This window comes from Pelmatolapia mariae, linkage group LG5, assembly GCF_036321145.2.
Source record: "Pelmatolapia mariae isolate MD_Pm_ZW linkage group LG5, Pm_UMD_F_2, whole genome shotgun sequence".
NCBI classification, from domain to species: domain Eukaryota; kingdom Metazoa; phylum Chordata; class Actinopteri; order Cichliformes; family Cichlidae; genus Pelmatolapia; species Pelmatolapia mariae.
Window position 1 is genome coordinate 31,820,818 of NC_086231.1, and position 27,214 is coordinate 31,848,031.

Sequence of the window (27,214 nt, forward strand, 5' to 3'; positions counted from 1 at the left end):
TTTTATTTTCAGTGTGAACAAGCAGACAAAAAAATTGCATTTGATCAAAAAATCGGAATTGAGCATTAAGACCTGCAGTGTGAACGTAGCCAAAGAATGCTCTGGACTAAAATATTCAGTAACTAATGGATGTAAGTGGATGGTAAATGGACTGGTTCTGTTTACCATTCACTCTATACAACACGTCTCATTCACCCATGCATTTCTTTCTGTGCTTTATGTATAACATTCATTTAACATGTGTGTAAAACATCTTTTTTTTTTTTTTTTTTTTTTTTTTTTTTTAATTGCAACAGGCCAATAAGATACATTAAAATCCCCTGGTCTTGAAGCCTGGTGGGGGGTCAACTTAGTCCAAGCAGGCCACAGGACTAGTAATACACATGCACAAACCCCTGCTGTATCTGCTCCATCTTATACTTGTATACAATCCTCACTAGTTTTTTACTGTCAGCATTTGTGAGGCCCGAGTGATAACAACCTTGTCATTAGCGCCATCAAGTTCTGTCAAGCAGCAATGCCTTTACCGTGGTTACGACCTGCATCAGCATAATTCAAGCATGACCCTCCTCCCCCTTTTCATTTTCTGCTTTTCTCCCTGTTAAAACCCAAGTCTTTGACTAAGGTCCACACCATACATCATCCAGACTGGGAGTCCTCCCTTCCCCCTTCATGTGTTATGAGAGAGAGAGAATGGTTTGGTGGAGGACTCTTATCAACAGTCTCAGCACTCTCTGCACACTATGATTTCCCCAGACGTGTCACCCACCCTTCACTCAAGTCTATCTGTATGGTCGTGAAGTTCCTGTTCACCAGTGTGAAACAATCAGGTCCACTTGAATTAAAGACAAATTTAAAAAAAAGAAATCAGTGGCTTTTCCACTGCTTACTGTGGGGAGATAAGCCATGGGAGCATGCTTTAAAAGCTCCAACAATGGCTAATGCTGGGCGACAATCTTCAGCAGTATTAACAATTAAGTAGATTGTCGTTGGCTGACAGAAGAAGATTGGAGCAAGAGCAAAGCTCAACAGATTTTCACACAGCGGGCGATTGGCGCTCCCACCCTGCTTACTGTTCATATTTTTTTCTTCAGCTGGCCATTGCAAATTAACACATTTCATCGAGCCTTCAGGTGCACACGTCTCTGCTCATGCTGAAGGGAGGTGGAGGGGCGAGATGGAACTTGCATTCCTTCACTCTCCTCTGAATAGCCTTTAGATCGGGCTTTGTGGGAATGATTGTCAGTGGCTTAATGAGTGCATTTGCCAAGCTGGAGGCTTTGGCAACATGTATGACTGCAGCGGCTCTGTGCGTGTTCACCACCGGCTTCTATGACACAACAGTGGACTGGGCTCAGCACCCTCTGTGTTTTCGTTCTTCTTTTTCTGCCGAACTCAGAGTTTTCCTGTCATGCTTTCTTTTTATTGGGAATGTTATTACCTATAACGGAATTGTCACCCTTCCCATGGGCACCAGTGCTGAAAATCAAGTGAAAGCTTGTAAGTACCCTAGATAATATAAGGATGTCAGTAAAGCTGTTGCAGCACATTCGGGTTCATATTCTGGCCTTTAAGTGTGCAGGTTTCTACAAAAGCAAAGGCCATAAAGAAAAAACAACTGCTTTTTATTTCACATTTTAAAATATTTAAAGAATAAAAGAGACGCTGGTGCCTTTGGTTGACTTTTTGCGTTTGCTAAATATAATACACTTTAGGTAAAGAGCAGGTGATGTATCATGTGGAGGAAAACCAGTCATTACAGTTACTTTTCGTTTCAATTCAGTTCTATTTATATAGCACCAAATCACAAAACAGTCGCCTAAAGGTGCTTTATATTTTGTATAGTAAAAACCCTGCAAAAATAAGTCACAGTCTTTTACTTTCAAAAGATTTTCCCTTGTTTTTTATGTCATACATTTTGAATCACTAAACCAATGCCAAATCATCTCCATGACTAATTAAGTTGTTCTAAATAACTGTCACAAGAAAAATGAAATGTTAAAGAGTAATTGTTCCTTCTGGTCTCATTTAGTCAGATGTCTAATACATTAATAAATATTATCATATTTATTATGGAACTAAGTGCCCATAGTTTAAGTAATTGGAGACATATTATGTGTAAATTAAAAGTATTGTCTAGATATGTGAATTTGGCACTTTATGTCTTTGTAAGGATTGTGTAACAATGTTTCAGTGTAGTTTTTACTATGAATCTAACTTGACCTTATGTCGACTAAATGAAGAAACAAAATAGGACTATGAGACTCCATATAAAAAGTAAAAATAATGTGGAACAAAACAGTCATTTTACCCCGCTGAATGAATCAAGGCGATTAGGATGACTTTCCTTAAAGTTCATGTTTTTCCGGTGTTCACAGTTCACAGAAGAATGCTCAGGATTTATTCTGCTGACTGGAACAGCAAAGATATTGATATATTTGATTCTGTTAAATAGAAGATGTAAGCAATAACCATATTCGTATTTACTCAATATTTGGATGCTTAAATTGACTTTAGAAGAGTACATCTCCCTCTTTCTTTCTCTCTCTCTCTCACACACACACACACACACACACACACACACACACACACACACACACACACACACACACACACACACACACACACACACACACACACAAATTAGTGTGCAAACACATACTGTCTTTCCAGATCCTCACTAAGTGTGTTTAGTCTGACTCGCAGTTGGAAACTAGATTGCATTTTGACAGTCTGGATCTACTCTGCAGTGATGAGAAGAGGCAGAGAGACATCATCATGATTTGGCATGAACTGGGACTTTATTTTGTCTCTTGGAGCAGCGTGGATGGTACATTTGGATCACCGCTAAACTGAATCCTGGCCCGGTCTCAGTGCTTTATGACTAATTTCAGTAAATTAACTGTCACTCCTTGTTGTGGTCATGAGGACCACAGTGGCTAACAAGTTCATGTTCTTAAGGTGGAAGGCTCTCCCATACATATAGGTGTTTTCACAGTTGTAGCGGCTTAATATATTTACAACAGACGATCGTTCTGTCAGTGCTCATCTATCACTGTTTTTAAGCAGCCGTTTTATGACTTGTTATAATTAATGTTTTCACAGTGGCTTTGAAATAAACTCCAATTGGCCATTAACATCATTCTTGAATTTATAACAGGTGTATGGGTACATACACTGCACAGCACTGCTGATAGCGTAATTAGGCTTTATTGCCATTTTTCTTTGACATTTCTCTCCGATGCATGGATTTAAAGCAGCAGCATGCAGTACACTCTGTCAGGATAATTTCCAAGGAACTCGCTAAACAAATCCAGACTCTATCCACATTTGTTCTTCTTCCTGTCCTTTGCTTCTTGCCAAGATGTATTTACATCAAACTTGCACGAAGCAATTAAGGTGTTGACTTTTCAGCTGACCTCAAGGTGCATCACTGCAGACCTCACATTAGTTTTATGTGCTCATCCATTCATCTACTCAAAGATAGCTTTCTTGGAAGCATCTCGATTTCATCGGTTAAGTGGTTTAAAAGAAGTGTGCCAAAAGCAGGCTGTAATGAAACTGCACTGAATGTTTGGAACTGTTCCGTTTAAAGAAGAAGCTTCCTGTGTCTTCCTTCATGTCTAGATGTTTTGAGGTTGTTGAATTTGTACAGTGAGTTAAAAAAAACTGGAAGCATTTCTTTTAACAACTGGAAACATGTTTTAGCCAGTCCCTCATGTAGCTGTTTGAAAATTGCTGTTGATAGCTGACAGATTAGATTACTTTTTGATTTGCAGTTATAGCTGGAGAGCAGCTAATATAAACACTGAGATTTTGCCTTGTTGTGTTTAAACACTGTAAATCTTTAGACTGGAGTTTTCACCGTTCCATTTGTCACAAGATAAACTCTGTTCGACCCTAATAAGCGACAGAGGGGCGAGGGAGTGAGGCCACACATCCGACAGATGTGTCAAAAAGCTTAGCCAGGGTAACACTGTCCAGATGCTCAGCTCTAGCACGGAACAGGAAATTCAAATGAGGAATTTCAGCAAGCAGAGAGCCTCTCATTTCACAGGCTGAAATGATCACTTGGACTGCATGTGTATGAGACACCTGAAGGGATTAAAAATGGACCGAGTGCGAAAAATATTTCTGGAAAAAACAGGGTTTCCCAACACCTGTAGGGACATCCGAATTTCTTGGTTGTTGGCAGAAATAAATTGCTCACAGGGTCTGATGGAGGTAAGGATTTGGGATATGAGAGCCATCGATCATGTCCTGCTGTGGCACAGTTTCATCTGGGGAAATTGCCAGCATCAGTCAGACTACATGAATGAATGTGGAGTGGAGCACAAAATAATACTCCAGTGCCCGCAGTCCAACTTGCGAATTTCATCTCTTTGCCGGGCTACTCAGCGAGGATCACACGCTAATGTGATTATTGTCCTGGGCAAGGGCCACTCCTGTGGGACTTCAAAGAGAGCAGATCAGAGAGAAAATGAAAAAAGCTGTAAGCTGTGATGCAGACAGGTGCAGTGCAAACCTTCCTTTAGCTTTAAACATATTAACAGGTTCAGAGTGAGGACTCTCAAAGCATGGCACATACATCCTGGATGATTTATTACCATGTCATGTGACATGCTTTGGCGATCCATCCAAGTGTTTTCATTAGGCATATGAATTATGCAACAGACGATAATTAAAACTCATAATTCAGAGCAGAAATAAGAGTTAGTGGCTACCATATATGACGAGGGTTTGTCTGTACATGTTTCAGTCCTGTTTCGTAATATTACACGCAGACTTTACTGAGACACACTGCTGAAGGGAAAGATGTTGTGTGCTTGTATTTATAAAGAATAGAGCAGAGACATTACTGACAAGATGACAACTTCTAGTGATTGAAGAGCTCTTCAGTTGTTTATTCTCTCTTTTGTCTAATGAACTACAACATACATGCTCATACTTCCAGCTGGTCACATGATCGTCTTGCTGCAGTTGCAGATTCACTGCAGTGTGTAGTATATCTGCCTCTCTCAGGTAGTGAGAGTTCATGCAGGGTTACCAAGCCTTTCTTCATTAGTTCATACACAACACAGAGGTCACAAACCCCTCAGCTCATCAGTACACCCACTCTATTTCCTTTACACCTGAGGATCTCTTCTCATTTCTCATCCACAGCCTCTTCCATCCTCATCCTGTCACCACAGCGCTCCCAGTGCTCGCAGCATCCGAAGGCTAGAGATCCTTGAAATATTAATGGTGTGGTAATTGAACAGTCTTGCTTTCTGAAGTGCTGTAAAGCCAGATCTCAATTAGTCAAGCATGTTATCGCTTATTGCTTCCTATACTCATTTATCATCTTGTTTCTGTTTTCTTTTTTCTAATATTTTAATATCAGATGAATTGCATGGTCGAGCTTGTAGAAAACTACTGATAAGGATTATAATTGCCAAAAGGTTAGAATCCTATCTAAATTCAGAGGAGTAAATGGGAAAGACAAAATGTCTAAACACAGGAAAATTAATTTTGACATTAAAAAGAAACAGTTACAAGCTTTATTTTTCCACCCCGATCCAGGCAGCGTGTGTGAATCGCATGCCAAATAAGTAAGTGATTGGAGAAAAGAGGAACAAAATGGCTGAAAAACAACTCATTACACACATCAGAAGCAAAGCAAGTCAATTGCAGCTTAGTGTTAATCAGCTGGTCCATTGTTTTAATTGTTCTTGAATGATCAAATGGGAATCAGAGTGGAGGCATTATCAAGACCATGAGAGGGGCGTGCGGAGCTGCTGTCTTCCCATCGCAGGTCTTTAGCACGCAGGATATTTTAATCCAGTCTGACAAGACGAGGATCTGCTTAATCCTATTACAGGCTTGCACATTAGACTACAGTAGACCCACACTTCTCTGCCTGTTGTCTTTGTGTGTGAAAGGAGCAGATGGTGCCAGCTCAAGGGCCTACTGTAGTGAACTTTGTATGGCCCTGCTTGGACCCCACCCTGTTACCAAACAACGTGTTCGCAAGTGTGAAGAATGCTCCCGAAACAACTTGCTAGTGTGGTATTTTTCCTTGAAATACTTCCTTACATTGTCTGATCCTTTTATATGATCTGTTAGTACATGTTTATGGCTTAAAGTTTGGGTGTTAAGCTAGAGCAGATGGCTAAACTATAGGAGTCAAGAAACCGATAGACAGATCCTGCCAGTTGTACTGTAAAGGCGTGCCAGAATTGTTTCCTTAAGTAAAAGGCTGCGCAGTGATACAGTAAACAGTACTAGAGTGTGAAGAAAAGCAGTAAAGCTCTTGGAATCAACGCCAAGAAGTTAAAAGGCACTGAATTTATTCATGTAAAAATAAGGCCTTAATTTGAACTGACAGTTAATTTGTAAGTCAGTCTTTCAAATGTCTTAAAAATGCTAAAACGTGGGCAGTAGGATTTTGGGATTTTATCAGACGTAGCAATTCAGAATTTTAAAATCTTTTTTCATTATGATTTCTTCAGTAATGATGGCAAATAGCAGTTAAATCCCTGCCTGCTCCACTCTGCATCTTGAAGGTACTTAGCCTTAAACTGCTGCTTAAGAGCCTGTTGGTATCTTTGAATATGATGAAAGTGATGTGCATTTATTTTAGCTGAGAACACGAGCTGTGGGTGTCACTCACAATGACGTGAAGAAGCACAAGTTCAGTCAAGGTGTTTATGAAGTATGCTGTATTTTGTGTGAAGTGTAAAATTGGGTACAGTGGAAAATATTGCAGTCCCCACATGTGAACACATTTTTGACATGAAAGCCTATATCAGCAAAATTAAATTAGCTCACGAACAAGGATACATCTGTTGTTAGAGTATGTAAAATCTCACCACTAGATGTCAATAGTCAACTGCATAATCCTGTAGGACAAATAACTCTGGCTGCCGTTCATCTGTAGTGAGTGCAGTCAGCTGTTACCTCAGTTTGTGTTCACACCTATTTACTCTGGACAAGGCTGTAAAACCTTTTGAAAGGAGCCTGATACAAGCCAGTGAAGCTCACTGTCGTGTGATGAAAGCGATACTGAGGTGAGTCGTTGAGGAACATTTCTCTCAGTAAGCGCTGCTTCTGTTAACTGGCGTTAGTGTAAGTGTGTTTGATCTAACATTGTTGTACTGACACTTATTTAATAGTGTCAGTTAGTATATTCCATTACAATGTGACGGTGTAATCAAACTTTTTATCAGAGAGAATATGATTTTTAGGACACTCAAGCCTACAATTAGCTGGCACAATGTTAATATTAGCACATGTCTAATCTGCTTACAATAACCGCCGTATTATTTGGAATAAATAAGCACATTTATGCATGTGTGTTAGAGCCTTTACTTTAATCTGGGAGATGACGCTTGAGGTGAGGAAGATGAATATTTTTTTCTATTAAATAACCGCAAAAAATGACTGACAACACCTTTAAAACACAAGCATCAACTAGCTCAACAAATGCAAATGGGTGAACCTAACACAGAATAAATGATGTAGTTTTTGTTTTCTGTTGTTGTTGTTGTTGTGAAGTTGGTCTTACATTTAATTCTGAGTGGCATTAAAAAAGAAAGAACACAGCACATTAGAGCATATAACAGAAAAGCACATGTCTAAAAAAATCTATTACTCTTTTCACAGTATGAGCTGACAGAACACTTCCCTCAAAACAACAAAGGTTTAATCAACCGACAGAACACACGTTCTGGTAGTCAAAGAGAAAGGAGAGACAAGAGCTTTTTCCAAGAAAACTTTTTCTTTTTGCAGAGTCTCTCAGGTTCACGGTTACCTTAAGCGTAAAGGACTGTCTGGGAGAAATAAGGTAAATAAGGTGTCTGGGATAAAACGGATGAAGCTACTGTGGCTATTTATGGCCCGGTTTGCATGCTCAGTGGATCAGACTGTTTAAAAATGGGGCTTACAAAGACAGGAACCTAAATTTATAACCTGGAACATTACCACCAAGCACTGCACAGAGAGACAAAGCACAGTCCCAGGCACCAGCAATTAGACTCGCAGTGTTTGGCTGTGGACAGTTGTTCAGGAATTTGTAGACTTTATTTTAGACTCTTACAAGTTGATGGTTGATTGCTGTTTTGTACATCACAATATAAATCAAAAATATAATTAATAGATCACTTGGAAGTCACAGGCCTTATCCCCACTTTTCTTTGCTAATAAAAAAAGGCTGATTTATTTTTAATTGATTAATGTTCCAGTTATACTTTGATTTATTCTTGTAGTCGATGTAATGTCAACAGATAGTGGAAAATTCTCTCTCTCCACTGCCCAAGTTAATTTCTCTAAGTTCTCCATTAACTAAGCCCAAAGATTATTAACTTGTGTTATTATGAAAACACAGTGGTTTCCTTTTTTTGAGAATGTGAAAACAGGACACCCCCGCCCCCTTTTTAGCCCTAATACATCAATGGCATAATTTGAGAAAGTAAGGGAATGGCAAGACATTAATGATGCTATCACAAGTTCCTTTGTATTAAATGGATAAGTAATCAAAACTGATTTGGTCTTGTTGACAACGTGGAAGTCTATCGAAGAGTGCACTGAATCTGTCACTTGGAGAGAGCCTTAAAGTTGCACAGGCAGATTCCACTTGGCCCATTTCCCTCCATGTGCCCCCCCTCCACAGCGGAGCTTCTGTCCCGTCTGAGCCTTGGCTGAGGAAGGTTAGGGTTCATACTGGCCTTCCCACAGCGAGCAGCTTTTAACCTTCTGCCAGCTTCATCAATCTCTGGCTGGTGTGATTGCTCCTGAAAGAGGCGGGGATTAAGAGCAGCCCACGGTCTGTAAATCAGGCGAGCTTGAGAGAGAGTGGTGCCCTCTCTCCTGTGCATCATATAGTTCCAATAGGCACCATACCCTGTGAGTTCAATGCAGACTTTATCACTCGCAGCAGTTAAGCTCTTAGCGGACCTCCCTCAGCCAGATGGCCAAGTGAGTTCTCAATAAATGTTTAACGAGGAGGGAACAAATTAAATCAGAAGGCAAATGATCAGGCACAGTTTGAACCAAGTGTAATCCATCTAAGGTGTTAGGTTGGTAAAGGATTTTGGCCGGCACAATAAGACAATGAAAGCACATTCTCTTTTGGGGATTGTAGCCTTGGCCCTCGCTCCTTAACCAGGTGGGGCTTACCAACAATGCACAAGGTAATTAGCGCGAAACCCCCTAGCTTTTAATTTGGATCTGTTTGATTATCATAAAACACCATGTGTGGGAAGGCTAAAATAAAGAAAAGCCTAAGGCAGTTTCCTGGATGAGTTTGACACACAAATCTTCAGTTGGAAATATAGCCAATAGACATAAATTGTGATCGAGTGGGTTGATGTATGTGACATACAGCACCTAACACCTTGTTGGCGATGCTGTTTGTGGGTGGGGCATAGGTCACACATTGGTTCAGGCAGACTTAATACCATTACCATGAGGTATGGTTGAAGAGTTCAGAGTGCACATCCATCTGACAGCACGCCTGCATCCAATGAATGAAATCGACTCTTTTTTTCCCCTCCTCTGGTCAATTATTCAATTACACTCCTTGAACAGGAGTTTGACCTCAGTGTTGCCTATTGAACTGGAGAAAGCAGCCAGAAGATTAAGAAAAGAGTGAGCTGGATTTGAGCGCTGTTGTAAAGAGCAAGCTCTTTTAAAGATACTGCTTAGTTGGTTGAGTGGTAGTTACTGTGCCGCTTATATCTTGGCTGCTACACCTGATACTTTCCTTGACATTAGAGCTGGGCGATATAAGATTTTTTCATATCACGATATGTTTTTTTCATTTCAGGCGATAACGATATATATCACGATATAAGCCAAATAACTATATTTGTAAGATTTAAATGTGCCGTTGCTCACAAGTAAAATGTGAAATAATCTGCAGCTTGTTTTGATTTAAATATTTATTTCCCATAATAAGTTCAACAGGGTAGATGTACTTAAGGAACATGAGACTTCAGTTTCAGATAAATAAAGGCAAATATTGCAAACTACACAAAAGGCAGCCGCTAAAGCGTTTAAGTTTCAAAATAGAACAAACAAAACAAACTACTAAATTGTCAATTCCACTTAGAAACAAAATTTTAATTCTAAAAATAAATCTTAGTTCGTTTTACAGAAGAACAGACAAAATTGACTAACTTTTGTCAATATCAAATAAACTGAGAACTAAAAGGAAATTCTCAATCTCTCCTTGTTGTATAGCTTAGCTTTTCAAACAGTTTTAACAGTGACTTTAGTCTGACAAAAGCCGAATGACGAATTAGCGCTTTCAGTCAGAGATTGAGCATGCACCGGTTTATTGTATTTCCGGACTTGCTTTCGGCACAATTTACAGTGCGCGTTACTCTGTTTTTTGTCAGACTTGAAATAACCGAAATACCTTCACACTACGGAACTTCTATGGCCCTTCCGTTTGACAATCTCTCCGACATTGGAACCATCATCGGTTTTTTCTTCGGTAACCTTCGCTCACGCTCTCGGTTGATTTTTCTCTAGTCGGCAAACTCATTTCCTCCATTACCTGGGCAGCCCGGCTGCAAAAACAAAACATGTGCGCCTTGGCACTTGTGCTGTGCGTAACAACGCTGCGGCTGTGATTGGTTCGGCTCTGCGCTACTTAATTTGGATTGGCTGTTCTTTTTTTTTTTTTTTTTTTTTAAGAGGACAAGAGAGATGAGGCCTATCGCAATAGTTTAATTTTTCTATCGAGAAAAAGTTATTTCGCAATACATATCGTTATCGTTCTATCGCCCAGCTCTACTTGACATTAATTGGTTTGCTTAGCAACATTAATAATACGGTAATTGCAATTACTGGATTTTATCCTTTGTGATGCTCTTTACTACATTTCAGTTTTACACGAATGTCACCGAGTTCCCTGTAGGCCAGCAGCTTTAAGATTTCTCTAAAACTCTAATGTTTCTGTATTAGTTTTCTGTTTTGTTGTTATGAGGCATGTTAGCTGCTGAGCTAATTACTCCAGCATGACCTGCTGAGCTGGGTCACAGCCAACATGGGGACGACTAATGAAGTGACACCCCAGAGGTTTCTTATAGTACTGCTCCAAGACATTAGAATTCCCATACATTGCTCTGGACCGATCATGCGCTCATTATGGTCCAGACTCTCGTCTATTTGATGGAAAATTATCCAGCACTCTGTCCTCTTGCAGCTCTGTCGGTGTGCAAGTGCAGACAGCTTACTCAGTCTGACTGTTAACTATGTATGCTTTTTATGTCTCCCACCCCTCAGGCAAGAGTATTTGCTGCAATAAAAGATAAAATTGTCCGCATTCGTAATCTCTTTGAGTCATTGTTATCAGAAACATGCAGGCACAGATCAAAACAGCACGATGATTAAATCGGTCAAACTTTGATGGTAATTTTGATGTTGATTTCAATCTTGGCTTTTTCCAAAAGTAATGCTGAACATCTGCCACGCATTAATAAATCCACAGGCTCCCTCATTTGTTTATTTCTTTCCATTGTCGCTTGAGAAATATGCTTTGTGCCGCACACTTCCGCAGACTACAAAACAATGTGAGCCCCATGGGGAAATGGGATGATAGGAGGCTTTAATGTGAATATTTTTTCTCTTTGTCACACCAAAATTTGAACTAGTTCAGAACAGAGTCCCCGTTGATGGGAATGAAAATGTGTGCCTGGTTATGCCTGGCTGAGCAGAGAGCAGTCGGGCTTGGAGTCACGGGGGATTTGTTTTGTTTGGGGTTTTTTGCCTTTCTGTCTGCCAGCGCGTGGGTGGATTCATGGGGACTTCTACATCTGTGCTACTTTACAGGTACTGCATCTTCACCATAGTCATGAACTGAAAACAAAGTGGAGAGCGTTAATTTCCTGTGACTGTCCGAGATCTCGACACTATGAGGTTGCTGAGGAGCCCCAGACTGGCCACCGTGCTGTTGGTGGTTATCTGTATTTGTGCCTTTCATACGACCTCAGCCATTGACATCCCACTGGAAGGTAAGTCATGATTCTTTCACAAGTCACACATTCACAACAAAGGATGCAGGATGATTTAGGAGGGGGTTCAGTGGGATGACAAAAGAAATAGAAAAGAGTTTTCTTAGAGCCTTTTCTTTTGTATCAAAGAAAACCTCCTCTACTGAAAAAACCATGACATCATGTGGATTATCCAGATAAAAAGATACATTATGTCTAACAACATAACTCTGCTTTCAAGTTTGAATGTAATTTTTGTATTCTGTTAACACCACAAAAGAAGAAGACAAAATCCCCTAAAAACCTCATTTCCACTGTGTTTTTTTGGGGGAATTACAGGAATTATCAGAGAAATGCATACCGGAAATTTGGCAAATAAAACCGAACGTCTAAGAATAAAAGACACAATTAAAGCAGTTATGCTCTTGTAAAAATAATAATGTGAAAACAAATGCTTTAACTAAATTCTTAGCTGCCCAGGTATGCATCAGTGTTTTTGTCTTCATTTGCAGGAAGTAGCTGTTTTCAGAAAGCTTTAAAATCTAACAATACAACACGTGGTCAGTACAAGCATAGTGAAGGATTAGCAGCTAAAGAAGACAGAGTGCATATGCAATAACCAGACATTTTATTAGGTATACCTTGCTTGCACTGGGTTGGATCCACTTTTGATCCATATTCACATATCCCTCAATTGCTGAGATTTGTCTGCTGCACATCAATGTAGTGACTCTCATTCCACCACATTGCAAAGGTGCTCTATTAGATTGACATGTGGTGACTGTGGAGGCCATTTGAGTACAGTGAATTCAGTGTCATGTTCAAGGGACCAGTTTGAGAAGATTTGAGCTTTGTGACTAGGTGTGTTATCCTGCTGGAAGCAGTCATCTGAAGATGGGTACATTCTGGTCATAAAGGGATGAACGTGGTGGGCAACAACACTCAGGTGGGCTGTGTTGTTTAAATGATGCTCAGTTGCCTCAAGTTGTGCCAAGAAAACCGCATTATTACACCAGCAGCAGAAGCCTGAACTGCTTCTGATCCTACCATCCACATGTTGTAGCAGAAATAGGGATATTTTCTCTCTTTTGGACTATTCTCTTTAAACCCTAGAGATAGTAGTGCAGAAAAATCCCAGTAGATCAGCAGTTTCTGAAATACTCAGACCACTCCATCTGGGAGCTACCCTGCCTTTAAAGTAACTTAAATCACCTTTCTCCTCCATCCTGATGCTCGGGGTGATCTTCAGCAGGTCGACTTGACCATGACCACATGCCTAAATGCACTGAGTGGCTGCCATCTGACTGTAGCAGTTGAATAGCTGCAGCTGACAAAGTGGCCGATGAGTGTTTAAAGATGAATGCAGCCATCAGGTCTGAAAAGGGAAACTAGGGCTGAAGTGTCTTAAACCTGCCCTCTGTCTGATGGCCTACAGGGGGTGAACCCTGTAGTTGCAAATAGAAGTTAGAGTGTACTTTGAGGAAGTACAGTCTAACTCCTGATTTAATGCTTAGGTGAACTCTTTCTTGATGACTTTATTGTCTCAGTCACTAGTTTCAGGCTCAACACATCTGGTTTAATAAAAACAATGTAGTTTCCAAACTCCAGGTTTAGTTCAGGCACACCACAAAAGTGAGCTCAGCTCTAATTCCAGTAGATCAGATAATCCCTGCCAGTCTACATCAAATTGCTCTGCTGATTCATTTCTTCACAACCATTTGGCGTCTGCAAGCCACTTAACAACCCATGCCCACCCCTTTTTTGTTATGTCTGGCTTAATCAGTGTCACATTGATATCTGCTCTGTTCTGTCTGGGGGTCTTGCTGCTGCTCTCTGCTTGCTTTCCAAGTATGTGAGTGGAAGCCCAGGACAGTCCCAGAAGAGATCTGCAAGATACTAATGACTGAAATAACAATCTTCTTTTAATGATAAAAAAATCTGCAAGAGGTAATTCACCTGTAAATTCATCTGTAAACAAAGAAATCATAAAAGTTATGGTGGGGTTTCTAAATTTCTCTGTGATGAGTTACAGTTCTGCACAAATTGGTTGAATTCTGACAACAGACTGACAGACTGGCACATAAACACACATTCAGAGCTACTCCAAGAAAATGATTCATGAATGAAAGAAAGGTTAAATGTATAAAGGGCTGTTTTGTTGTTTGTGCTCATCCACAGAGAGCACTTCTCCTTGAAGTGCTTTTTATCAGAAAAAGAAAGGCGCTGAATAATTTAGAGGGGAATACATCACACTGCAGAGAACTGTTACAATCGTCAAGCATTTTGTGAATTGAATATATTTACAGTTATTATCTTGTTTGAATCAGGTTTTTCTTTCCTTTTGTGTTAGCTGTACGCGTGTATCCCAGTTTCCTTGGTAACGCGCATCAACCCTCTTCCTCTAAATTATTCAGTTAAAAAATATCTCTTAAGGGCTTGATAAAGAACAGTTCAAAAAGGTTTTGTGAAAAAGGCGGCTGCATTTTGGGGCTCATTGTCAGAGAAGTCTTTTTAATTCTGCCTTGTGTTTTCCATTACACGGGTGTATGTTACAAAGGGCTTGTGTTTAGAGAATACTTGACAAGAAAGGATTATTCCCAAACTGCTGACTGTTTCTGGTTTATTTCCCCCTGCTGCCATGGATTATATAGTTTTAGGTCACATAAACAGTAAGTTTACCCTGCCATACTGTAGCTAGTATTAGTGAAGTCTTCTGCTCTCTCCTTTTCATCTCCTGGCTTTCAATTAAGCTTAGCACTAGCTTTACTTACAGCCATATGTGTTGGATCTGAATACCATGTGTCATCAGTCATGACTCCATAATACTGGTATTTACAGTTCTAGGACTCGTGGCATGTGCTTTTCCCTTTACACCAAATCCAGTCATTAATGCAGTGTTGTGGATTTTCCATCCACACCACATGTCACTACTTTATCATCAAGGCCATCAGAGACTAAATGAAGAGCTTTTATTCCAGAATAAAGCAAGGCTAACAAAGTGATTCATTGCATTAGCACACTGTCACCTTAATAGATACATTTGTTTTTGGACATGTAATTGTCATAGTAGTGCAGTGGTTCCCAACCAAGCAGCAATGAAGCTAAGTTGAAAGTGCCAAAACTGCAGTTCCTCAATTGGCCATTTGAAGGTTGCTACAGAAATGAGTTAAAACCCATACATTTCCATTCTACAGTGCCCAATGTTAGATCATTAACCCTCTGAGGTCTAATTTTTAAGTGGTGAAAACCACAACCCTAACCTGTAATCCCAACCTGAGGCAACTAAAATACATTGTTTTCAATCAGGAAGAGAACTAAATCATTCTTAATAAGGGGTCTTGGGAGCCCCAAGGTATAAAACTATTGTGGGCCCTACATGAACTAGCCTACATGGGTCCCACATGGGTTTTTTTTGGGCAAGCCAACTATGGGTTTGCTAATAAAACCCATAGAAGGTCCCCAAAGGGAAAACCTGCTGTGGGCTCTGTGTGGGCACACCCGCTTATGACCAGTGTGGGATAAGTTTGCGTTTGCCCACAACCCCCACAGTTCACCCACACACCTTCCCACTGTGGGCACATCTACTGGGTTAGACCGTAGAGGGTTAAAAACCACGTTTGGAGCCTTGTACACAAAAATGGTTTGGGCCTCTACTGATAGCCTCGATCTTTATATTAACAGTTACAGCAGTCACACCCCTGATCAGTGTCTGCTTGGCATCCACTAATTAAAGTCACTGAACTGGACCATGTTGTAACATGTTTAAGGTGTTGGTGCCTTTTGCAGCATTTTAATCCCATTATTAGACAAATGATATGACGTCCTGTGAGGTACAGACCAGCCAATTTGGTTGAGTAAAATTCTAGTATTACATGATATGATATGATATGATATTATGAATATGTTACATGCACTAATTAGCAAGTATCTGTGACTGTGTATTACATCCATTCAGCTTATGGATGCTAAGTAAACTTACTAGAATTAGCCTGTAACTGACTGATAGCACTTTTTGAAATATGGTCATTTTTGTCTTCCAAAACACAACAAGGTGGCAGCTGAAACACTGCCACGTACAAAACACCTTTTCTATGTCAGACTTCTTAAAACCTCAAAAGCAGACTATATTGAAGATGTGTTGAGGTAAGTCAAAAGCCTATTCCAGAGGAAATTGGCATTCACAAGTCTAAAATGTTGGGAACCACTGTCCTAGTATCATGATGAGTGTGACACATTTCTTAATAGCTTTCTTGAGGCCCGTGTTGTTTCTTTAATTTTCATGCTTGCCTGTCTGTTTGTTGCCCAGTTGAGCAGCTGCCCACCATCACAGCACAGTCGCCCAGCACTCTCATCGCCTTTCCCTTTGACGAAAGCTTCCCCGTGATTTGTGAAGCCAAAGGGAATCCCGAGCCAGAGTGAGTACTTCAAAGGACGGGAGCTTGTTATTAGCAGTCAAACAGACACTAAATACCAAACAACACTTTAGCATCAACATGTTGCACTTCGATGCTTTGATTTGTAACTTTGGGAACTGAGTGTGCTACAGTCTCAGCTTTAAGACTTGACATTTTAACACTGGCTTTCTTTATGTAGATTCAGATGGACAAAGAATGACCAGGAATTCGACCCCTTTCTAGACCCCCGCCTGATGAAAGAAGAGAATTCTGGGACCTTTGTGATACCCAATAATGGGAACCTTACAGAGTACCAGGGAACCTATCGCTGTTACGCCTCAAACAAACTAGGCATTGCCATATCGAAGGAGATTGAGTTCATTGTGCCCAGTGAGTAACCTGCATCTGTGAGTGTGCGTGCAGATGTGTGTGTGAGGTGCTCTGTTACAGAGCTTTCAAAGTGATTCAGGGCCAGCAGCTCCCTGTAATGACTGCACCTCTCTGTTGTGAGCTTTTCATTGTATTGGACGTGGCAGAAAGTCATTGAGGTTCCCGAGCGCTCCACCCCTCGCAGCGTCTCATCTATAGGTCTGCACCAGAAAAAGCATCAGGTGTGATCTAGCCTCTCCATCATTTCCTTTGCCTCATTTTTCATTTTGTTCCCAAGAACATTACATAAATTCTCCAAGAAAATCCACTCCACAGGGGACTTTGACTAAATTTGGCTGGGCTTCAACCGCTCAGCACTGGTGACAGGGCCATGAACAATAGCGGTAGGGATGTCTGTTTTGTTTCTGAGGGCCAGAACTGAAGATAATAAATAAATAAATAAACAGAGCACCCTAGGATTCAATCTATTGAATGATTCGCAGCACAGGTAAAAATGACACATGCTACACGTAGAATTCAAGAAAGATCTTACTGCCACCTTCTGTTGAAAAGAAAAACTACACCACACTATTTATTATTTTTTTCAACTCTAGTTTATCTTGTTTTCAGATGTTCCTAAATTCCCCAAAGAGACACTCGATCCTGTCGTGGTAGAAGAAGGCCAGCCATTTACTTTAAAATGTGACCCACCTAACGGTATACCTCCACTGCAGATCTACTGGATGACTATTAGTAAGTAATATCTCATGTTGTGATGTGTGCACAATTTGGTATTGACTTTCTACCTTGGTGTAATTAAAAATAGTTTAGACAGTAAATTTCATAAGATATATTAGGCTTATAAAAATGTGTTTTGAATCACATCCTAATCAGAAGGTGGGAAAGTCATTGCAGACTCTCTTTTCAAAGCCACTGAACTTCTTTTAACTTCACATTCCTACATATATGAAATATATCAGGTAAAATGTTTGTTATGTTTAGCTTTACTGAAGAGTTGGAAGAAGCCAGTAGTAAAATTATGGTATGGAGTGTTTTTGAACAGTTTAAAAGATTTTTTTCCATGTATAAAGACACTTCACAGCCGTGGTGGCAGAAGTGTTATAGAAGTGTTATCCATTATATCAGTGCAGAAATGACTGCTTCAGCTGGTGGGGTTATTAGAGTGATGAGCTTTCTCTGCTTCGTAGGCAGTTTGGAAGTTTATACCAGAGATAAATAAGGTACAGAAGACCAAAATAAAGACTATTCTTCTAGGTCTTTGTAAAACAGTGAAACATTCATTCTCTTTGTGCCACAGTTAAAATGAGAGGGGAATTCATTATTGTGTGTAGCTGTGTTTATGAAACATATGACAAGTGGTCCAAATTAGATGATGGTAGTTGATTTTTACTATTCACAAGCCATAAAATTTCAGAAACTTTTACTCAATCTGTAAACATATATTTTTTTTTGAAAAGGTCCTAGTAACTGTCTCAGTGAAGTATTAGGAAAATTACTTCATTATATTCCACAGTCGTTTAGCTGGGTTAATCTGAAGTACATGGTGTTAAATCAGCAGTTGTTCAATTAAAGATTGTTTACATCTACATGGAATCATTGCCACCGTCTTCCTGTGCTCAGATCTCCAGCACATTGAGCAGGATCAGAGGGTGTCCGTGGGCCTGAACGGAGACCTTTACTTCTCCCACGCAGTGGAGAAGGACAGCAGGAGAGACTACTGCTGCTTCGCCTCCTTCCCCAGAATACGAACAATCGTTCAGAAGACCGCCATGTCTGTCATTGTACGGACAAGTAGGTGTCTCGTTGTTTTCTTTGTCTCCACTCGATTATTGTTTGCCTCTCAAACCAGCGTGACGTGTACTTTGATTTTGGAGCACTGTTCGTTTACCAGCACATTCGCCGATATCATTGTTGAAAGGAAACACTTCAAAAGCCATCCCAGTGTCACACTGTTTTGTTTGTGCGCATCTTTTTGTTTCTATGATTTTATGATGTGACTCAGATGTTGGTGATGTGCGTCATCCACATTTTTCACATGTTCATTGTGTGTTTTTTTTTGTTTGTTTGTTTGTTTGTTTGTGTGTTTGTTTTTTTGGTCTCATCCGTCATGATTTTAGGAAAAAGTGACAGTTCAGAAAATGGTAAGTTATATTAGTGTATTTCTGCACATGTATGAATTGCTTTATGCACAAGAAAGGTGTGTGAATATGCTGTTCTGTCTTGTTGTGTATTCTGTTCTTTTCAGCTAATGCAATTCTGGAGAGAAAACCCTCTCTTCTGACGCCCCCTGGTGGGAAATCAGAGATACAGCTGGTCAAAGGAGAGGATCTGAACCTGGAGTGTATTGCTGAAGGATTGTGAGTAATAATTTACCTTAATGTTTTAGAGTTACTATATTAGCAGTTATATTGCTATGTTAGAGTAGCATAGCATGGTGGTGTGGTGGTTAGCACTGTCCCCTCAAAGCAAGAAAGTTCTGGGTTCAAATCCACAGTGTGGCTTTTGGGCTTTCTGTGGGGAATTAGCATGTTTTCCATGTCTTTGCATGGATTCTTTTCAGGTACTCTGGCTTCCTCGCGCAGTCCAAAGACACTTAATTAGTTGGGTTGGTTGTAGGTGTGAATGGTTGTTTGTGTTTTTCCTGTGACAGACAGGTGACCAGTCCAGGGTGTAGCTACCTTTCTTGCCCTATGACTGCTGGGATAAGCTCTAGCCCTTCCAGGACCTTTAATTTTAGCCATGTAAAGGCAGTATGTCACTATTTTTAGGCTCACCATTTGTTCCCATTTTCTGTCAGTCCAACTCCACAGGTTGAATGGATGAAAATGGGCCACAAATTTCCTAGTAAAGTGAGATTTGAGAATCATGGGAAATTGGTGATTGTGCCAAGAGCTGAGCAGGAAGACAGTGGGAAGTACATGTGCAAGGCAAAGAACCCACTGGGAGAAGTTCAACATACCTTCACCGTGACAGTCGAAGGTAAAAACAGTGTACAGTGAAACACACTGCAATGTTGTCACATCTGGTTTGTCTACATTGATTTCATTATTTCTGTTTGACAAATTAGTCTAATCATTGATAAAAAGGGGTTTAAAGACCAGCTGCTGTGACGATACATTATGTTAAAATCCTCACAAGTAAAAGTTCTGCTTTAAGAAATTTGCTTAGATAAAAGTATGATTCTTCTGTTATTGTATATCAAATTATCACCAACGCTAATGCTTTAATCTGTAAGTAAGATTCTATGATTAGTAGAAATGGAGCTAGTTTTTATTTAGTTATTATACTCTGTTCCCACTTTATGGATTATGGATCTGCCAAATGGTTATCAGGTACAGGAAAGATTAAGAAAAGGCTCTGATGGCTGATACATTTTTATTCTTATTTTCTAACCTTTGTTCTTTTTATGAAATATTGGATAATGTTTCATGTTTAGACCTCAAATGAAAAAAAAAAAGCTTTGAATATCATTGAAAGATGAAGATCTGATTGCATAAACATCTGAAATCCAACTACATACTGGTTTTAAAGCAAAAGCTCACTAAATGAATGATAGCTATTGATGCATGGCCATTGTTTACTGACAGATTACACCTTAAAACAGCAGCTTTGTTATTTTTTTGTCACTGTCAGCTTCCTTTCTTTTGATTGCTATGTTAAACATGGTTGTGTGTGTGAAAGACAGCGTTAAGAATAATTCCAAGTAATGCATAATAGTATAATCTCTATATCATGGTGGCAGGTGTAGGTGGTGAGACTGAAGGCAGCTGAAGAGCCTTTTGCGGGTCCATGTCTGTGTGTAATGGGTAGTAAATGTAGCATTCATTTGTACTGAATAATACATATTGCGTAACTATTCCTGTGATTGTGTTCTCCTCTGTAAGTGCTCAGTGTCTTCTTTATACTGATAACATCACGCTGACTGTGTGTTCTCAGAGCCTCCAGAGTGGGTGTTTGAGCCTGAGAGTCAGCTCAGTATGATCGGCTCAGACGTGCACATCAAGTGCTCTGCCAGTGGGATTCCTCAGCCGACGACTACATGGAGGGTGAACGGTGGACCTCTGCAGGGTCAGTCCCACAGCAGTCTCACTTAAAGCTCACTTCACTTCTTTGTACTGCGAGCTCCTTATGATTGCTAGACATTTTGAACCCCACAGAAAGGCTAAAGGTTGATGCTGTTTTGTTCAGTGTTACAACGTAGAACATGAGGAGGAAGTATCCAGAAGTGGGTAGGAAAGTACTCCAAGGATGATGAATGTGAACATAATTGTGTAGTATCTGTTGAGACACAACCATAGAATCTAAGAAAAGGCAAACAGACAGAGACAAGTAAAACACTGATGTGAATACTGTTAATTAAGTTTGTACATTAAAGGTAATGTGCACTGCATGTTTGAGAATATCAGGGATATGAGACCTTCTATGGCTTCAAAAACCAAAATATGAGGTCACTTAAATCCCTGACAACTGGGGAAAGTTTATTATAACAAATCTAGTTAGAGGCTTAGGGCTACATTAGCTGCAGTGTTAACTGTTAGTGTGAAGCCTCTAGTCTCTGTTCAAATTGTGCATAGGTACTTTAAACATTGCAATACAACCCCCCTAAAAACCATCCAAAAAAGCAAACAACCAATAAAACCAATTGTAGTACCCGGGCAGTTCACTGGGATTTACACAACGGTGTAAAAGGCCCCTGGTGGGGGTGTCAAGGTACTGCATGTATGCGTAACAAAGTATTTTTCATTGAAATTATAAAAGGATTTTAATTTGTAATTTAAAAATTGAAAATAGAGAGAAAATATATTTATGATTAAATATTTATATATACTACAAGGATGATGAATGTGATCTGTTGAGATCTGTTTTGATTAAAGATTTTAGTGATTAATTAGCTTAAGAACCAAAAAAATTCCTGTTTTTTCTCACTTTTTCTGTAACGCACTAAAGATACCACACCTCAACTCCAACATCTGAGTTTGTATGATTGCACGTGCTCGATTTCCAGGTTAAAACTGGTTGAAACAGAAGTTACGTTGGTTTGCTGCTCCATCTTTTGGTACAGATTAGTAGTACACCAAAGTGTGGCCAGGTCCTAGGTCAACTTCAGCTGATATCACTTTAACATAACAAACACATAGATGTTTTAGACTTGAAATCAAAGTGATTGTTGCTTCACATTCTTTTGATATTAGTTAATTTGAGAATTTCAGCTTAGCATATTGATTTTTTTTAATTGTGCTGGTTTAAAACTTTGTGTTCACTGAGTGTACCTTTGTATTATTCCAGAGTCCCCAGCACGAAACAGGAGGGTAATTGGTGACACCATAGTTATACATAATGCCCAAGTTTCTGACAGTGCTGTCTATCAGTGTGAGGCCTCCAATAGACACGGAACCATTCTGTCCAATGCAAACATCATGATCATGAGTAAGTATATCAGCGAGCCACAGTTTTATTAAATTCTGCTTCACCATCCCAGGTCTATGAAAATACCATCCATACAAAGTATTTGTGTCGCAGCGTACATGAATAAGGTTCAGAGTTCCCTGTGAGACACAGAGAGATCGCTGTCTGATGTGTCAAGCTCGAGAGCTGCCGCTGATGCTGGCATATGCCCATAAAACAGTGAGGAGCCCAGGGAAGGAGAGCTGTCTGCAAGCTGTATTCCTTCATTCAGGCTAGCCGTTCTCCCTGTGGAGCAACAAGCCCTGTTCCCTACCATTTATATGCTAACAAGTCCCTTCTCAATTCCATACCAGTTCGAGTGCCACAAGACAAACATGTGCTGCTTTACAAGAGCAGATTAAAAAAAAAAAATCTGTTGTGCAGCTCAAATGTGGGGAGTTGCTTCTTGGTGACACAGGAGTTAATAAAGCTGGACAGTCTCTGAATGCTGAGTCCCAGTTGCTGCCTTTGTAAACAATTAGTAGAGACAGAGCGTTTTAATGGGAGGCTTTGGCTACAACTGATAAGGTGCACACACTCAGCGAACTCATTATTCCATTGTTTTCAGCTTTGATTTCTTTCTCACATTTGCTCATTTCTGACAACCTGACAGCTCAATCGTTTTTTTATTTTCTTCTTTTTTTTTTCCTTTTTAAAAACACAACAAGCTCACAGTTAATGCACAGGTAAAGCAACACTGTTGTCACCTCATTTAACCTGCAGTTATCTGCCTATTTCCATTCCTGTTTTATCAGCTTTTAAAACCTAATCTAGCTGTGTTATTTTTTTATTCATTTATTTATTTATTTGTTTTTGTCGAAGCCATTTTCTCCATGGTGAAAAAAAAAATATTGTGCTTTTCTAACAGCACTGTTACGATGTTATGATGAGATTCTCCTGCTGGTTTTTGCAGATCTGCAGCCCATGATTTTAACAAGTGAAGGGGAGGAATACTCTGTTGTGGAGAGGAAGAGAGTGACGATGCACTGCAAGGTCTTCAGCTCTCCTCCTTCTACAATCACTTGGTAAGTGTAGCTTTTTTCACCAGCAGAGGGCAGTAGATCTCAGCTGGTCGATGCGTGCACTCGCTCTGTATACTGGCTGTTTCAGTACCCACGACCTGCTATTTCTTCAAATCACGCTGAAGTAGCCCTGTCTCTCAGCTCTGATGTCCTGCTTTTATTGTTTCACTGCTGCCATAGTGTAGTAGTGTAGGCCACCTGTATTTGTATTTATTTTTCTCCCCTCTGACAACTTAACTTTTGCATGTTCTCCAGGAGCAAAGACGACTCCCCTGAATCTGTTCATGGACCCAGGTTTACCGTTCATGAAAACGGGTCACTGAAGATCTACAATGTGGAGAGGGGTGACACAGGACAGTACACATGTTTGGCCAAAAACACAGAGGGATCATCTGCTATCAATGCCATGCTTTATGTAAAAGGTAAACAGTTTTAGTCATTTAAAAGAATTGTATTCAGCCTCACACGGGCCTCAAAATGTAAGTAACTTGGTCCTTCCTGTGGAAGATCCCACTCGAATAGTAGTGGCCCCGGAGGACCAGCGGATCCTAATAGGTACCACGGCCCAGCTCTCATGCCTGGCGGAGTACGACAAGTCCTTCAGCAATGACTTTGAGCTCCTGTGGGAAAAAGATGATATGGAGATAGCCCTCAACTACACTGAGAATTCAAGGTAGATTTTTTTTTATTTATTTGGTGAAACAGCACTGCAGACCTAATCCCAGCTGAAAAGCCCTTTTCCTTTGGTAAATCAATACCCCGTCTCCATGTTTCTACCGACAGATACTTTGTGGAGAACGGTGTTTTTCACATCATGAATGTGAGCCACAGCGACCAGGGTGTGTACACATGTGTGGCAAAAACTCCAGCGGACCAAGACGTGGCCTCAGCCCTGCTCATGGTGTTAGGTGAGCTTACATGTGAGCGCTGTTTCTGCTTCAGGGGTCAAAAGTTCAGAGCACCCTGATGCTACATTAATGCGCAGCAAATTCGAGAAGGCCACAAAATGTCAGGAAGCCAAGCGCAGAGCATGAAGGTGCAGACCGTGGCTTTATTAGCACAGCTTCTTTGAAGATGTTGTCGACATGTTAAAGTCTAAAGAAAACAGTGACGGGCAGCACAGCGATGCTGCTCGTTCCACATCCTCTGACTCCCGGGAACGATCAAACATTTGCTCCCCGGGTCTTTTTCTTGCTGCAGAGATCTTGTGTCCCTGTGATTTTTTTTTTCTTTTTCTAAAAGCCGTGCTGTTACGATGATTTTCAGATGTCCCCGATGCTCCGGAGAACTTGGTACTGTCTGACCGCAAGGGCAGAAATGTGACGCTGAAATGGGTCCCCGGGGATGACCACAACAGCTCAACCACAGGTAAAAAGGAACATCCATGTGTGCAGGTGTCAGGACATACAGCGCAGAGTGAATCAGTGCATCTCACAGCGAATGCCATTAATATGACAGACACATTCCTGAGCAGCATCCTGCATGTAAATAGATTTGTTTGATACCATCTTGTACAATATGAATCCATTATTGGTTCATCCAAGCATGAATCATGATTAGTCTCCCTGAGGAATGTACAAGCCCAGAGCAGGGTTTGAGGAGTTTTCTGCACAGCTGGTGGTTAGATAAGTAATCCTTTGGCAGGATTCATAGCGGTGAGGGAGACCTCTGATTGTCTCTATGCCTGTCAACAGAGTTTGTTATCGAGTACGAGGAGAGCCACTGGGAACCAAGCAACTGGAAGGAGCTGCTCCGAGTACCTGGGAACCGCAACTCGGCTGAGCTCAGGCTCAACGGCAATGTCAACTATTGCTTCCGAGTGTCCGCCGTGAACGCTGTGGGAACCGGGCGTCCTAGCGAGGCCACAGAGAGATACAAAACTCCTCCAGAAGGTCTGAGTTTCCTCCTTTCATCGCTCAGTATTTACCAGTAGTACCTTTTGTTAGGGTCTTCCAGCCCACTTGAGCTTCCAACGCTGCTGCTCTGTGAACTTTAAAACACTCAGACCTGCTACATAATTGATTCCATTCTTGTTGAAACTCTGCTTTCTCGTGTGCCTCGTTCACTGGAGATTTCTTCCACTAACAATGCTGACAAAATCTATACTCCTTTTCCTCCACAGCCCCTGACAGGAACCCTGAAAATATCAGAATCGAAGGTCATTTGCCACATGAAATGGATATCAAATGGGAGGTAAGAAATAGACTTTGGTCTTTTTTATTATCTTCTTTCTGCAAGTTCTGTGACGTGGCCTACCTTTACGTAGCACATTATTCCCATCCTTATAGTTTTGAGCAGTCAAAGAATTTCTGAGAACAGAGATAAAGTTTTATCAATGTTTGATAGGCTATTACCAATAGGAATTAAAGAAACAGAAATGGCCCATTTATGATATTTCACTCTAGAGATCTTTAAAGAAGCCCTTTTCTGGAATCTCCATGAATGAGTTCCTCATTCAAGGCTGCTCTCTGTCTTTGATTAGAAAGAGAAAGGAAAGCTATGAAGATAAAAATTTTCTTTTTAACACTCACAGTCATATATTGGCCTTTATTGTAGAAAGATGAATCTCTCCTTCACTTATTATCCGGTTGCCCCGTCATGGTAATATAGCCCCTGAATCCTGGATTCATGAGCTCTCCTACTGTTAATGATTTGCTTTTGTGGATAATGGTATCTCTTTCTATTTCTCACGGTCTGACTTCTGTGACGAGATGAATCTTTTCATCTATAAAGTCTCAGCAAGCACTATATCAAAGAAAAGCCTTGCTGCTAGACCAGGTCAATTGTTCCATTGTTTTATTAGATGGTGGGATAAAGTATTGTTCCAAGCAATGTTCACTGGACAAGTCATTTTTTTCCCCTATGGAAGGAGTGACATAGAGTGGTGAAATATAACAAGTATCTTACGCAACTGTGAAAGTCTCAGTGAAACCCACTCCATTCTTTCTTTTCCTGCCACGATACAGCCCCTGTTACCCATTGAGCACAATGGTCCCAGCTTGGAGTACAAGGTGAGTTACAGACGACAAGATGTGGAAGAAGACTGGAAGGAACACACAGTGAAGAGACACTCATTCGTGGTGAGGAACACCCCAACTTTTGTTCCCTACGAAATAAAGATCCAAGCCAAGAATCGTCAGGGCTTTGGACCTGAGCCCAAGTTAGTGACTGGCTATTCAGGAGAGGACTGTGAGTATAAGTTAATTTTTTTTTTTTTTTTAGTATTCACAATAAAATGAGAATACGTTATGGGAAAGGGGAGTTTGAAGTTACATCCTAGCAAATAAATATTACTCAAACCTGCAGTCGTCCTCCTCTCTGTGGAGCAGTTTTTTTTAAAAGTTATTGTTTTGGTAAATACAAAACACATGGCATGGCTAAAAATGCCCTTCTAAAAAGAAAAGTTGGGAAAAATAAGCTGGCTTTTGCTGCAGTTTGTTCAAAGCTAAACAAAAAAGAAAAAATGAACATGTTTAAATGTTCTAAACCTCAGAACATTTAAACATTTTTTTCATTTTGCTTGTGCCCACATGACCTTTGGCAAAAACTTTCACTTTTTTGGCCTAGCTTTATGCTAAACATGGAAAGAAATTTTTGCTAGGTTTTCTAGCCACCTAACCAGTTTCATATTTATTAGCATATTTTTTTTATTTATTATCCAACCATATAGGAGGTTGGTACATTAGCTATAGCAGCATCATATCATAAGTTGTGCTAGTTAGCCCTTTGGGGCATTTGTGTAATGCAACTTTAATATAATATTTGTTTCTTTTAGACATGCAGTTACAGGATTTTCTTAACAAAAGAAGCAGTAATTGATGTATGTAAGCGTTAAAATGTGTACATGTGTAATTTAGTTTCACCATTTTCAATAGGAGTGTGATAATGGTCCCACTGGTTAGTGTAAATTAGCCAGTTAATTTAATTCATTTGCAGTTGTTCGGAGTTCTGGTATTTTCAGATTCACTGTTTGAGTGAACTTGTG

At 40.2% G+C, this 27,214-nt stretch overlaps 1 protein-coding gene across 8 annotated transcripts in view; it reads left to right on the top strand.

The window, feature by feature from the left end:
- Positions 1-1,136: 1,136 nt before the first annotated feature.
- The window catches only part of chl1b (cell adhesion molecule L1-like b), a 43,627-nt gene continuing 17,549 nt past the window's right edge, over positions 1,137-27,214 (top strand). For 2 of the 8 annotated variants that reach the window (XR_010093946.2, XM_063474783.2), the window contains exons 1-20: positions 1,137-1,500; positions 11,818-11,999; positions 14,630-14,647; positions 16,285-16,393; positions 16,572-16,762; positions 17,372-17,494; positions 18,383-18,553; positions 18,880-18,903; positions 19,008-19,119; positions 19,560-19,741; positions 20,699-20,830; positions 22,049-22,189; positions 23,121-23,232; positions 23,485-23,651; positions 23,737-23,902; positions 24,013-24,137; positions 24,496-24,597; positions 24,924-25,121; positions 25,352-25,422; positions 26,196-26,418. Coding sequence is in view for 6 of the 8 variants with exons in the window: in XM_063474783.2 (XP_063330853.1) it covers positions 11,900-11,999; positions 14,630-14,647; positions 16,285-16,393; positions 16,572-16,762; positions 17,372-17,494; positions 18,383-18,553; positions 18,880-18,903; positions 19,008-19,119; positions 19,560-19,741; positions 20,699-20,830; positions 22,049-22,189; positions 23,121-23,232; positions 23,485-23,651; positions 23,737-23,902; positions 24,013-24,137; positions 24,496-24,597; positions 24,924-25,121; positions 25,352-25,422; positions 26,196-26,418 (2,467 nt within the window). In the remaining 2 variants the exon portion in view is untranslated. The remainder of the gene's footprint in view (positions 1,501-11,817; positions 12,000-14,629; positions 14,648-16,284; positions 16,394-16,571; positions 16,763-17,371; positions 17,495-18,382; positions 18,554-18,879; positions 18,904-19,007; positions 19,120-19,559; positions 19,742-20,698; positions 20,831-22,048; positions 22,190-23,120; positions 23,233-23,484; positions 23,652-23,736; positions 23,903-24,012; positions 24,138-24,495; positions 24,598-24,923; positions 25,122-25,351; positions 25,423-26,195; positions 26,419-27,214) is intronic. The other 6 variants (XR_010093947.2, XM_063474777.1, XM_063474778.1 and 3 more) reach the window with 6 other exon arrangements.